This window comes from Leishmania donovani, chromosome 32, assembly GCF_000227135.1.
Source record: "Leishmania donovani BPK282A1 complete genome, chromosome 32".
In the NCBI taxonomy this organism is placed as follows: domain Eukaryota; phylum Euglenozoa; class Kinetoplastea; order Trypanosomatida; family Trypanosomatidae; genus Leishmania; species Leishmania donovani.
Window position 1 is genome coordinate 151,136 of NC_018259.1, and position 12,196 is coordinate 163,331.

At 58.8% G+C, this 12,196-nt stretch overlaps 3 protein-coding genes across 3 annotated transcripts; all 3 read right to left on the minus strand.

Moving 5' to 3' along the window:
- Nucleotides 1–2,478: 2,478 nt before the first annotated feature.
- LDBPK_320410 (ATP-dependent RNA helicase, putative) lies at nucleotides 2,479–4,323 on the minus strand (the record flags this gene model as incomplete). The annotated part of the gene is made up of 1 exon (XM_003863412.1): nucleotides 2,479–4,323. The coding sequence occupies one exon, from the start codon at nucleotides 4,321–4,323 to the stop codon at nucleotides 2,479–2,481; it is 1,845 nt and encodes a 614-aa protein (XP_003863460.1).
- A 1,107-nt stretch (nucleotides 4,324–5,430) lies between these two features.
- Nucleotides 5,431–7,713, minus strand: LDBPK_320420 (hypothetical protein, conserved; the record flags this gene model as incomplete). The annotated part of the gene is made up of 1 exon (XM_003863413.1): nucleotides 5,431–7,713. The coding sequence occupies one exon, from the start codon at nucleotides 7,711–7,713 to the stop codon at nucleotides 5,431–5,433; it is 2,283 nt and encodes a 760-aa protein (XP_003863461.1).
- Nucleotides 7,714–8,658: 945 nt separating this feature from the next.
- LDBPK_320430 (hypothetical protein, conserved) lies at nucleotides 8,659–10,818 on the minus strand (the record flags this gene model as incomplete). Its single annotated transcript, XM_003863414.1, has 1 exon — nucleotides 8,659–10,818. The coding sequence occupies one exon, from the start codon at nucleotides 10,816–10,818 to the stop codon at nucleotides 8,659–8,661; it is 2,160 nt and encodes a 719-aa protein (XP_003863462.1).
- Between the last annotated feature and the right edge of the window lie 1,378 nt (nucleotides 10,819–12,196).

The following is a 12,196-nucleotide window of genomic DNA, read 5'->3' on the forward strand; positions in this document are numbered from 1 at the left end:
AAACACTTCACCACCAGCCGCCACTAATCCCCTCACACCAACGCCCTTGATATCAGGCCCTTCCTTTTTTCCTGCCCTGCGCACACAAAATTGAAGAGCCGGTGCGCATCATCCACGGCAAAAACGAAAAGACGCGAAAGAGTACACGAATGGCCACTGTAACCTCGGCATCGCGCCTGCTGTGCCCGCACAAACAGGTGAGTCGGTGTGTCCTTATTCTGCTCTCTCTCTTTCAGCAGTCCCACTTCACACATCCTCTCTCACTCGTCCTCTGCTTCGTTTCCTCTCGCAAGCAGCGCGCTACACACACCTACACATACACGAGAGTGTGTGTGTCTGTGCCTGGCGGGGGCGATGGGAAAACGCCACAGTGGGGAACGGAGGAGGAGCAACGGAGAAAACGAAAGCGAAAGCGCGCAAAACGAAACGAGGAAGAAGACGCGAAAACGGGGGGAGGGGGCAGACAACCATTTGGGGTGAAATCGTCGTGGGAGAACACACGAGAAGGCGAGCAAAACTAAAATGGCACGCGGAGCCCGAGAAAAGACAAAATGAAGGCGAGGGCGCATTGGAGAACGAGCACGTCCAACCACACAAGCGCACACACACGCAGAGAAGCCACATAACCGCCGGAAATTCAAGAAAAGGCAAAGATAGCGAGAGAGAGAGAGAGAAGGCACGATGAGAGCCTGAGTGTAAAAATGTATGATCGTGAGCCACAAAGAAGGAATACTGCACAAACACGCACGCACATGCCGGATATGAATGTGTGTGAAGTTGCGCGCAAGGCTTGACGCAAAGGAGGGGAGGTATGAGGATATAACAATGATAAAAGGGCCCACACATGGAGGAGCGCACTTGGGGAACGTTAAGAAGAACAAAAAAGGAGAGAAACGGGGGAGCGAGAGAGGTGAACGGAGGTAGAAAGAAAAGAGAGACACCCACACATACACCAAACCACGGCCGTCGTGCAGGGGCGGAGAGACGAACGAAAAATAAAAAGAACAAAAGAAAAAGAGACGAAGAGAGCACACAGAGAGAGAAACAAACACACAAGTTCGCTCGAGAGTGATGCAGAGGGCTGTCATGCGGCGACGAAACAACAAACACACAATCATCGCAGCATCACAGAGGTAAACCGATCTCTCTAGAGACTCTACTCGCTTCAGCGTGAGTTTGAGAATCCACCTTCGTCCTTTTTTCCTTTGTTTGGAGTGCCCCTCTTTGGCTTTCTTTTTTTTGCATTGCTCCCTCCGCTTCATCGATTTTCATGACGTTCATTGACGGCGTTCCCCCGTTTTCCTCTGCTTTCGTGTACAAGTCGCCCTGTCCTTCATGCGCGCTTTACACCCTCTTGTGAGAGCGGTTTGCAGCACCCGTCACAACAGTCAAGCATAGGGAGATAAGAGGCGTCTTGTGAGGTACGGCGGGTCTTCCTCCGAGGAAAAGAAAAAAAAAACAGAGCAATGCATATAGCGAATCGAATATGATGCTGTTCATCGAGTAGCTCAAGCCAACCATAGTTAACAGAAAAGAGGGTGAGGGAGGGGAGGAGAGGAAGAGCATAGGCACCACCGTCAGACGAGGAAGCAGATGGAGAAGAAGCAACACAACTTTCCGCTTTATCGGTCTTGCATCCGCTTGCTTCCTCACCCTCCCCCAAACCTCACCCCACTCACCTCCTCTTCGCGACAACAGCGAAGCGTGCTCCCTCCTGCCCACTTCGCTTTCTCTCTCTCACAATCAATAGAAAATGATGTGTGCTTCTCGCGTTTAGCGTCATTTTGTTTTTCGTGTGTGTGTGTACGTGTCTAATTCTCCCTGCCTCAACTTTTTTCTCTCGTGCTCTCTCCGTTTCACGCTGGGATCTCTCATTCACGTCTCTCTTCCTCCCTCTCTCGCTCTGCAGGCAATTTGGCGTTGACCATCACGAACCTGAAAGACAGAGAGAGACAGAGACAGAGACAGAGAAAAGCGTGTGTGAGCGTGCGCACTCTGGTGCACCCCAGAGAGAGAGGTGCACGGCTGCGTTTGAGTAGCACACATACTGGAGTGTCTGTGGCGATGCCTCCTCACTATTTCACTCTCGTTCTTTATTTTTTTTATCGTTGCCAGCATCAGCGCCACCGACGCGGATGTATCTCTCCAGCCAGCCGCCCCGTCCTCTCTTCCTTCCTCCTGTTCGTCATCCCCTTCTCACGCCAGCGCGTCTCGCTTGCCTCGCTGAGGAAGAGAGGGGGGAGGCACCTCACAGGAGGGGGAGAAGGAGGTATAATCGACGAAAAGACGAAGCCTACTGGTGTGGTTCTTTGTTGCATGAGGAAGATACGCGGGAGATAGAGGGAAGAGAGAAGAGAAGTGGTAGCGGTACCGTGCGAGCAAACGGGACTGCACAGTGCCATTTCTCTCGCCTGCGAACGTGGCCCATCCTGCCTTACGCCGCCCTCATCAGAGCTACACGGAGTTTTACTACTCCATCTACTGACCAAAGACGTCAGATCGCATGTTGCGGTCACCGCCGTAGCCACCGCCGTAGCCACCGCCGCCGTAGCCGCCGCGGGGACGGTAGCCGCCGTTGTTGCCGCCGTAGCCACCACCGTAGCCGCCGCCGTAGCCGCCACCAAAGCCGCCGCCACCGCGGTATCCGCCGCGACCGCCGTAGCCACCACCGTAGCCGCCACCGAAACCGCCGCCGAAGCCACCACTGCGGAAGCCACCACGGCCGCGACCGCGAGGCTGGTTCTGCACGTTGGGCTTCTTGGCCAGTGCCTGCACCTCTGGCAGCACCGTTTGGTTCGTTTCGCGCAGAAGCGGGATCAGGTCATCGACGATGTTGCGGTTCTTGTCGTTGAAGAAGGAGATTGCCGTACCGCGCTTGCCGGCACGACCCGTACGGCCGATGCGGTGCACATAGTCATCGATGTTGCTGGGCAGGTCGTACTGGACCACCACCGCGACGTTGGGGATGTCCAGACCACGCGAGGCGACGTCGGTTGCGACCAGCACGCGGCACACACCACTCTTGAAGATGTCGAGAGCCTCCTCACGCTCGCGCTGCACGCGGTCGCCGTGGATGGAGGAGCAGGGGATGCGGCTCTGACGCAGGTAGCGCTCCAGGTAGTCAGCATCGCGCTTCTTCTCCACGAACACGAGGACACGCTCGCCCTGGTGCTCCTTTAGCACCTCCAGCAGGCAGCCGCGCTTGTCCATGTCTTCGACCCAGCGCACATCCTGGGTGATGTTCTCGGTGGTCGAGCCCACACGGCCGACCTGCAGGAAGTGGTGGTGGTACAGAAATTCACGGGCCATCTGCTGAATCTCCTTCGGGAAGGTGGCTGAGTACAGCAGCGTCTGGCGCTCACCCGGCGGTGGCATGTCGCTGTCCGGGCCCTGGACGATCGCGCGAATCTGCGGCTCAAAGCCCATATCGAGCATGCGGTCAGCCTCATCGAGTACGAGGAAGCGGACGTCCGAGTAGCGGGTGTAGCCGCGGGTGAACATGTCAGACAGACGACCCGGCGTCGCCACCAGCAAACCACATCCGCGGGTCAGCTCGTGGATCTGGTGGCGCGGGTCCGCCCCGCCGTACACGACAACGCAGCGAATACCGGTGCGGTACGTGAACTTGCGGCCCTCCTCGTAAATCTGAATGGACAGCTCGCGCGTCGGTGACAGCACCAGCGCGGACGGGGCGGACTGGCTGTTCGTGGGCTTGGCGCGGTTGAGGTTGTTGACCAGCATGAAGTTGATGGCCGGGATGAGGTAAGCAGCAGTCTTACCGGAGCCAGTCTGGGCACATGCCATCAGATCGCTGCCGTTCAGCACGCACGGGATGCCGTACTTCTGCACCGGCGTTGGCTTCTGGTAGCGACAGCGGTTCACGTTCTCCGCCAGTGCCGGGGCGAGCGCCATCGTGGCAAAGGACTCCGCCGGCTCCACGTCATTTGGAGTGATGGACACCTTAATCGCCTCGTACTGGTCGAAGTTGATACCCGGAGTGTGCTCCTTGAAGATCTCCTCCTCGGACTTCTCTTCGCGGTGATAGTGATTGTTGCCGACGAACTCGCGCGGCGGGCCTCGCGCGCCACCGCCGAAGCCCCCAAAGCCGCCGCGGAAGCCGCCACCGCCGCCGTTGCGATTGAAGCCGCCTCCGTAGGTGCCTTGAGCATCGTTGAAGCCACGGTTGCCGCCGCCGTACTGGCGGTTCTGCTGCTGATAGCTGCCGTAGCCGCCCATTGCACCAGCGACAGCAGAGGGTTCCTGTGGCTGCGCCTGTGGCTGCGGCTGCGGCTGCGGCTGAGGTTGCGCCTGATTCTTATACATGATTCCTGCTTAGCAAACGTGTAGGATCAGAGCGGAGAAAGGAGAGGTAGTGGTGGAGAGAACGCGAGGCAGGGGATGGGTAAGGTGTAGGATTGCCTGCGGAGGAGGAAGATGGATCGGGTCTTGCGCAGACAGAGAGAAAAAGTAAAAGTAAAGAAAACAACGAAAATAAAATGACTTGACTTACCGAGGAAGGGGAAAGTAAAAACAAATGTGAACTTCGCGGTTGGGCGTATGTGCGCATATGTATGCAGGTATGTATGTATATGTGGGAAGGGTGAGGGGGAAAAACGAGTAAGGATGTTGTTGCCAGAGGCATACCGAGGGGAAGAGAAGAGAGGAAAAACCTGATAGCCCTCCAACTGGTACCCGCCCTCCCTGTAGAGGCCATGGAAATGTGAGGGAGAGAGGCACTGAGCTGCCTCCGAGAAGTACAAGAAGTAGAAGAAGGGAAACGGCCACTTATGCCCCTAAACGTGCGGCAGCAGCGCAGACGATGTCGGCGCTGCAAAGAGCACACGGGGCATCTTACTTTCTCCCTTCGGCTTTTCCTCCTCCATCCCTGCTATACTTCTCCGTGTGGTAGACACTACATGCACACACGCACACAGATGCACTTCCATTCGCGCGTCTTTCGCTCTGTTCTTCGGCCCATTCGATTTGGTGAGTCGTGCACATGCTAGCTCTTCCCTCTTCTCTTTCGCTTTCCCGCGCGATGCCTCGTCTGTGTCACTCCTGCGCTCCACGAAAACCAACAGAGAGAGAGACGCACGCGCACGCGCACGCTGGCGAGTGCCACCGTAGAGAAAAAGGAAAGGAGGGGGTTTGCCGCGTTGCTTGCCGTAGCACAGAGGCAAAGAAAGGGGAAAAAATGAGAAGCCACATCCTTCACTGCGGTGGCCAACAGACAGAAGGGCGTGCCTCGCAGCTCCCTACTAGCTAATGTACATAACGCGGGAGACGGAGTGGAGGTGGTGTAACACGAGTAGACAGTACATGGTCTTCTTGGGTGTCATGAATCGCGCCACACATGCTCCCAAGCCCGAGCGTTCCGCTCCAAAACACCCCGGCACTGCAACACCTACCCCAGTGGCTTTGGCGCCAGTCTCATCGCTTTCCACGCCTGCCTGCGCGGGTGGAGAGGGCCTCGTCTTTGAGTCGTTCCACCTCGGCGCGATAGGGCTCCCACGCATCCAAGAACTCGTCCTCGATGGCGGCGAAGAACGTGGGCTCGAGCGCACGCAGCTGCTGATAGCGCTGATCCACCATTAGGTACAGTAGTGGCGGGCACGCAAACCCGCTGCGCTCGCTCTCAGCGCTGGGGACGCGGTTGCCGCCAGCGTTGCCGCGCTCATTCGATTTCATGGCCCGTCGAGCCTCGGCGGACGTCATGATAGAGCTAGTGATCGACAGCGTCGTAGCCTGGCGTGCCTCGTACGGCACACGGAACATGTCATCGCCGGGCGGATATACAGTCATGACGTGATGCGCCATCGACGTGTACAGCTGATCCGCCAGCCGTTCAGTTGCTGAAAGAAGCGCGGGCATGGAGGACTCGGGATGCCACCCAAGAGCGATGGCGCGACAGAAATAGTGCACCGCATTGGAATACTGATGGCGGTGATAGGCCCCATTAGCAAGTACTAGAAGAGCTGCTACGACGTGGGGCGGCTGGCACAGCTCCGGCACGTCGGTCGTCTCGCACCCGGTTTCCGCGGTCATCTCGGCGAGCGCGTCGAGAAATGCGGCGTAGTCAGAGAGGGCCGCCTCCTCATCCTCATGCTGCAGTAAGCTAGAGCGGCTACTTTCCTTTTGGCGGCTACGGTACGCCGCGGCGCGTCGCACTAGCGCTAGCGGCGTGAACCAGTCCACCACGGCCGCCACGCCGTCAGCCTCCGCCACCGGCTGCCGCACCGAGGGAATGGCGATGAGCAGCGTGAAGTCACGGATAGCACGCGACCAGTCATGTAGTTGGTCCGCGTACACAGCGCCGCGGGCGAAGAGAGTGGAGCGGCGCTCGGTGATGGTCTGCTGGCGGTCCAGTGCCGCAGAAAGCGCTCGAAGCTCTCCTTGAATATCACCCTCTGCGCGGCACGCCCGTGCGGCGTCGAGGAAGTAGCCGGCGCGGTCGGGTTTCATCCTCTGAAGGTACCGCAGCAAGTAGCGAGCAAGCGCGTAGTCGCCGGCCGCCATCGACCTCCTCACGCTGTCCTCGTAAGAGTGCACGTAGTCTGCGTTGCGCACCGCTACGCTGTAGTACGATGAGGCCTTACGACGCAATGCGGACGCCTCCGCAGGCGTCACCGATGTCGTCGAAGCCGCTTCAGCCTCGGCAACGTAGCCAAGATAAAAGTACGCATGAGTAACGTAGAAGGCGCATGAGCTGCGAAGCAGCTCGAGACTTGAAGGGGCGCCGGCGCCCGTGTTCTGGGTGAGGGAGCCGGCAGCCCACGCTGCGCTCGTGAGGGGTGGCAGCGACGAGAGCACCCGGTGTGTGCTTAGAGTGCTTGCAGCATCTACCACCTGCTGCTGCGTGGCAGCAGTACTGGCGAGCACCTCTTCCGACAACTCGAGCAGACGTCCCAGCTGTTCTCGTGCCATCTTCGACAGACCTGCCTCGGCGGCGCACTTGCCGCTGTGCGCCAGCACGTCCATCGACGGCTCCGTCATTTTCATGTACTTGGAATAGTCCTCGTACGCCTCGGCAAAGCAGCGGAGCGCCTCGCAGCAGGAGGCACGCAAAAGGTAGCTGTCTAGGTTGAGTGGACCAGCGGCGATGCTTCCATTGAACAACTCACGCGCCTCCGCGCAGTGTCCGTGAATGAGCTCCAAGGTTCCCATCCTCCGGAGCACCTCTGCCAGCCAAAACGACCGCTGCGCGTCCTCGGCACAGTCGCTGCGGAACTGAGTCAGAGCCGCCACGGTCAACAAGCCGCGCGGCTCGGCGGCGTTCTGAAGCACTGTAAGAGCATGTTGAAGTTTCGCCTTCGCCTCTGCCAGCTGTCCGTTGCTGAAGGCGGCGTCTGCTTTCGTCAAGCAGTCGGGCACGCTCGCGCTGTAGGCTGCAGCGCCAGAGCTAGCGGCGCTGCCGCCCTGAGCAGCTTTCCGCGAAGCGTAAGGGATCCCTTTGGAGCCGCCGTAGCGATCCGAGTAGGTGTGGTACAACGGCGGCTCATGGTGGGAATGCCAGACCGACTGCCAGTACTCCTCCACGAGACGTTTTGCCTCTCGCTTACGATGCGGTGCGGTGGCGGCGTGGGCAGCGTCCGCATGCGCCGAAGACGGAGGAGAAAAGCGCTGCTTTTTGCCCGTGTTGCGGCCTCGTGACTGTCCCTTGGCGTCTGTCGGCGGTGGCGACGGTCCGTAGGCTAGTCGAGACAGAGACTCCATTGTTTGCAGAGGGAAAAGGCGATACAGCGAAGTCGAGAAGATACGCCACTGCAACGTGCGTTCGTGTCTTCTTTTTTCCTCGCCACGATCTGTGCGCCGCTGCACTACCGTGATGTGCTAGGCTGGTATGGAACGCGATACGCACAGACAGTTGCAGAGGCACGCGCACGCACGCACGCACGCACAAGGGCGAAGGAAAAGGAGACAGTGCAAGAAATGACAATGGCACACAAAGAGGAGCAGAAGAATGGGTGCAAACTGTGGGTGGGGAGCGAGGGCCATGCAGAGCGAACGCAGACCCGCGCACAAAAGGCGAGTGGCACGACGTGGATGTGCGTCTGGATGGCGCCACCAAACACACAAGAGGCCCCATTCCTTTGTTTTGGTGCATGATGGAGAGGCTTCGCTTGTTGTCACCGTAGCTCCGAGGGCAAAAGCTAAATCAGGGCCGGAGCTGTACCCAAAGACATCCACACACGTACGAGGCACGCTGTGGCGACAGGTTTCTGCGCCTCGGGTTCTACGCTGGCCCAGTAGGCTGTCGCAAGAGAGGTGGTGCAGTGCACTGAAGCAAAGAGCCCACTATGGCTCTGCTCTTCTCCCCCCTTCGGCACTTCGTCCTTTTTCGTGTGGAGGCAGGATGCCGCTCTCGTGGTGTGCCATGCAAAGATGGTGCGCGCACGCACAGACCAAACGCGCGGAAACGCAGCCACACACACACACACAAAAAAAAAGAAAACAGAACAGAAAGAGATTTGACACCTCGCCTACTGTACATGAAGCAGAGCTGCTTACATCAGCCCACTGTGCCAGAGTACCTCCCTCACCTCCTTACACACACAACACACATACGCAAGAGCAGGAGGGGAAGCTAGAGAAAATCGAAGGCAGCTTCGGCTGCGGCGCGTCTCTATGTGGTCATGGCCACTCCACTGCCCCCGTTCTCTACTCAATCTCCAGTCCATAGACGGTATGACCGTCAGCAGGAGCCGCATGCTTGCTGGTAGTCATCGGTGTCGCTGTAGCGGCGATCGACACGGTGCACCTCTTGTTCATCGCGGCGTAGTCTACCCACGTCTTGCCGGCAGCCGAAAACTCCAAGCGACGCTTCTCTATTAGTCGCTTTCGCTGCTGGGCAAGAATATCCTCGCTGTTTAGCAGCTGTAGGCGAGGAATGAAAGGGCCTGTGCTATCGTCGATCTTGTCCGCGTCGTCTTCCATGGTGCCCATTACCGCTTTGTTGTGATGCCACTCGCCGCGCAGACACCGCTGGCGGCTGACGTAGTGCCACACACCGGGGCCCTCGCGTTCGCCGTTCATCCAATACCCCTCGAACCAGTCACCGTTCGTCTGCCGTAGCACTGCCCAGCCCTCGCACTTGTTGTGGCTGAAGTTGCCCTCGATCACGTCCCCGTTTGCGAGGTACAGCTTCCCCAGCCCTTGCCGTTCATTCGCGGCGAAGTCACCCTCGTAGACCTCCCCGTCGCTGCCCCACTGCGTGCCACGACCGTCGCGCTGCCCACCAAGCCACTCGCCTTCGTACACGCGGCGATACGTGCTCTCTTTTGTGTCGCGCAGGAAAAGGGTACCGTGCCCCTCACGCCTGCCGTTGCGGAACTCGCCGCGGTACTTGAAGTTGGCCTGGATGTGCTCGCCGAAGCCGTCAAACACGGCGCCCTTCCACTGTCCTTCGTAGGTGGCCGTCTTGGCGGCGTTTAGGAAGACGACTTTGCGGGTGCTGCGACCCTCGGCGTCGATGATGCCGCAGGGCGTAGCCGCATCCTTCAAAAGACCACTCCCCTGCGTCTCGCATGCTTTGTCCATACCCCACATTTCCAACTTACCGCGCAAGGCGAGTAAAGCCTCCTCCTGCTCCGTGCGGGGACGGCCAGAGGTGCCAAAGTAGATGAACTGAAGCATCTCCTCCCCGCCCATCGCCGTCTCCATGGCGCGCAGCTGCCGCAGCAGTCGCCCGCGCTCCGACAGCGTCACCACCGGCACGCAGGCCGCTAACAGGTTGCGATACAGCTGCAGGTTCTCTAGCGTCTCAGTTGTTTCACTGTACGACAGAGGGTCCACGCAGCCAACGACGAAGCATGCCTCGTGCCCGCACATGAGCTGCGACATGACTTGAGTGTAGCGACACTCCATGAAAAACGACTCGCTACGTTGAATCAGGCGGTGCAGCTGCGCCTGGGTGCGGCATTGGTCAGCCCGCTTGGCGCGGTACTCGAGCGAGTGTATAACTGCCGCGTTCAGCAACGTGCTACTCACATTCACCTGGCTCCCCTCCCGCAGAATATGCTTTGGTGCCCTGTTGGCGCCGACTCTCTCCGAGCCTTTCGTATGCACAAACGTCACGCGACGCAGCACGCACTTCTCACCAGTGTGCTTGTCAAGGGTCATGAGAGAGAGCTGCACAAAGCCGTGCCAGCGGAACTGTCGAGCGTAGCCGCGCCGCACACGACGCTCGTTACCTTGGCCCAGCAGCGTCTCGAAGGCGGCAAAGTCCTTCACTGGTACCTCCGTCATGTGCGAAAGATACAGGCGGCCAAAGCCATCGCGATAAACAGCGTGGTTGCGCGCAGTGCTGCTCGCTGCAGCACTAACGTCAGAAAACGCTGCTTCGTCCTCTGCGAGATTGTCAAGGACACTGTTGCAGTTCATCTCCCAGTACGAGAAGCCGACACTGTACTCGTGCGTGTGCCTCTGCGCCTCCAGTCGCCGGAAGAGTTCTCGCACGGTGTCTTGGATGAGCCCAGACTCATTCGGGCTGCCAAAGAGTGTGTGTGTCTTACCTGTCTCCGCGTAGCCTATGGCAATGCAGTTGGCACTGAGCCCGCCCATCACCAAGTCGACCATCTCGAGCCCGATCGTGCAAAAAACGTCAGCCTGGCGCGCATTTTGCGGGTAGAAGTAGTCAAAGTCGTACATAAGCCCATCCGCGGCTTTTGGGGCGAAGGCAATGAGTTTGTCTTGATCGGCACGGATTAGCACCTGTGTCAAGGGAACCTCCTCATCAGATGCCGGTCGCTCACGGACAGCGATGCGCAAGCGTTCGACCACCGGCGGATGAACCGTTGGCGGTGAATCGGTAGAGCTCATGGTTGGTGTTCCGCAGCAGCCCAATAGACTACGAATAAAGACGGTGGCCCGGGAACAGAGATGAACTCGGCAAGTAAGGTGTGCCCACGCATAGCACACCGCCCAAAGTGGGGAACGCAGGGGCGCAGAAGCGCACGTACACAAACGAGCTCCAAGCAGGCGTTTTGCTGCGGGTGGGGGCGGGGGTGGTCTACGGGACGCAGCGTGGGAAGCTGTCGAGTTTGGATTTAGGGCGAGGCGCAACAGTGCCAAACAACACAAAGGGTGGAAGCCGCTGCAATCTGAAGAGATTGGGAAGATGGGATGGAGATGCAAGGAAAGGTGGGAAGAGGTAGCACAACGCGACACACGGCAAGAGAATCAGCCTGTTGCGCCAAGGGAACTCCTCCCTCCTCCTCGCTCTGGTCGCCGCATTCCTCACACTCCTGCGTTCGTGTCGTTCACCTTGCCCTTTCAGAGTGGATGGAGTGGCGACCCAGGCAGGAAGGCGGATCGACACGACGACGGGCAGCCAAAGCGCGGTGTAGGAGGGAAGCGGCGGGGCTCTGGCTCCCATGGGTGGCAGAGACCTCACTCTGAAGTGCAGTGGCCCGGACGGCGCCAGCACGTAAATGAGCACAGGACGCGATCAACAAAGACAAGTGGGGAAGACAGGCGGGAAGCCTAGCCGCTGCGCCATGCAGTTGTCCTAGTGTTCTCTTGCCCGTGTCTTCCCTGTTTTCACGTTTGTTTCGCTTTTCCATTTCTAGCTCGTGAAAGTACGCCGAAAGAAGAAAATAAAGGAAAAGCAAAGAAACCTCTTCGCGGTTGAGCTCGGTGCACGTGTGGTGGGAGGTGGAGGGGGGAAGGGGCGGAAGAACTGAACACGGGAAGTAGCCACCGGGACGGCGGAGGTGATGCGACATCCAGCTCAGCGGTGATGGCGGTCCAGGGAGGCCAAAAATGCAGACACAACTCAGGAAGAAGCGAACCGAAGAGAGAGATGAGAAGGAAGAAAGGACGAGAGAATGTTTACCGATGCTGCTCACGGACGCGAGTTGCTGGCTCGCTCACATATCTCTCGGTCGCATCAAGCTGCCCTCGCGAACGTGTGTGCCTCGCTCCTCCATCCGCTCATCTCTGCATAGCAGCATCGTCACCCCTGAAGGCTCTACCCGAGTCGCTTTCCGTACGTCACCGTGCGCTTACTTCTTGGGGGCGCTCTTCGGGGCCGGGACGCGCTCCTTCTTCTCCGACATGAACAGCTGCACGTGGCAGGGGCTGCACATGTACGGCGTGATGCGACCGTGGGCACGGTACGTGCGGCGGCGCATGCGGGCAGCCTGGTCCACCTGGACGTGCTTGATGACCATCTGGTTGGGGTCAAGACCCTTCTCGA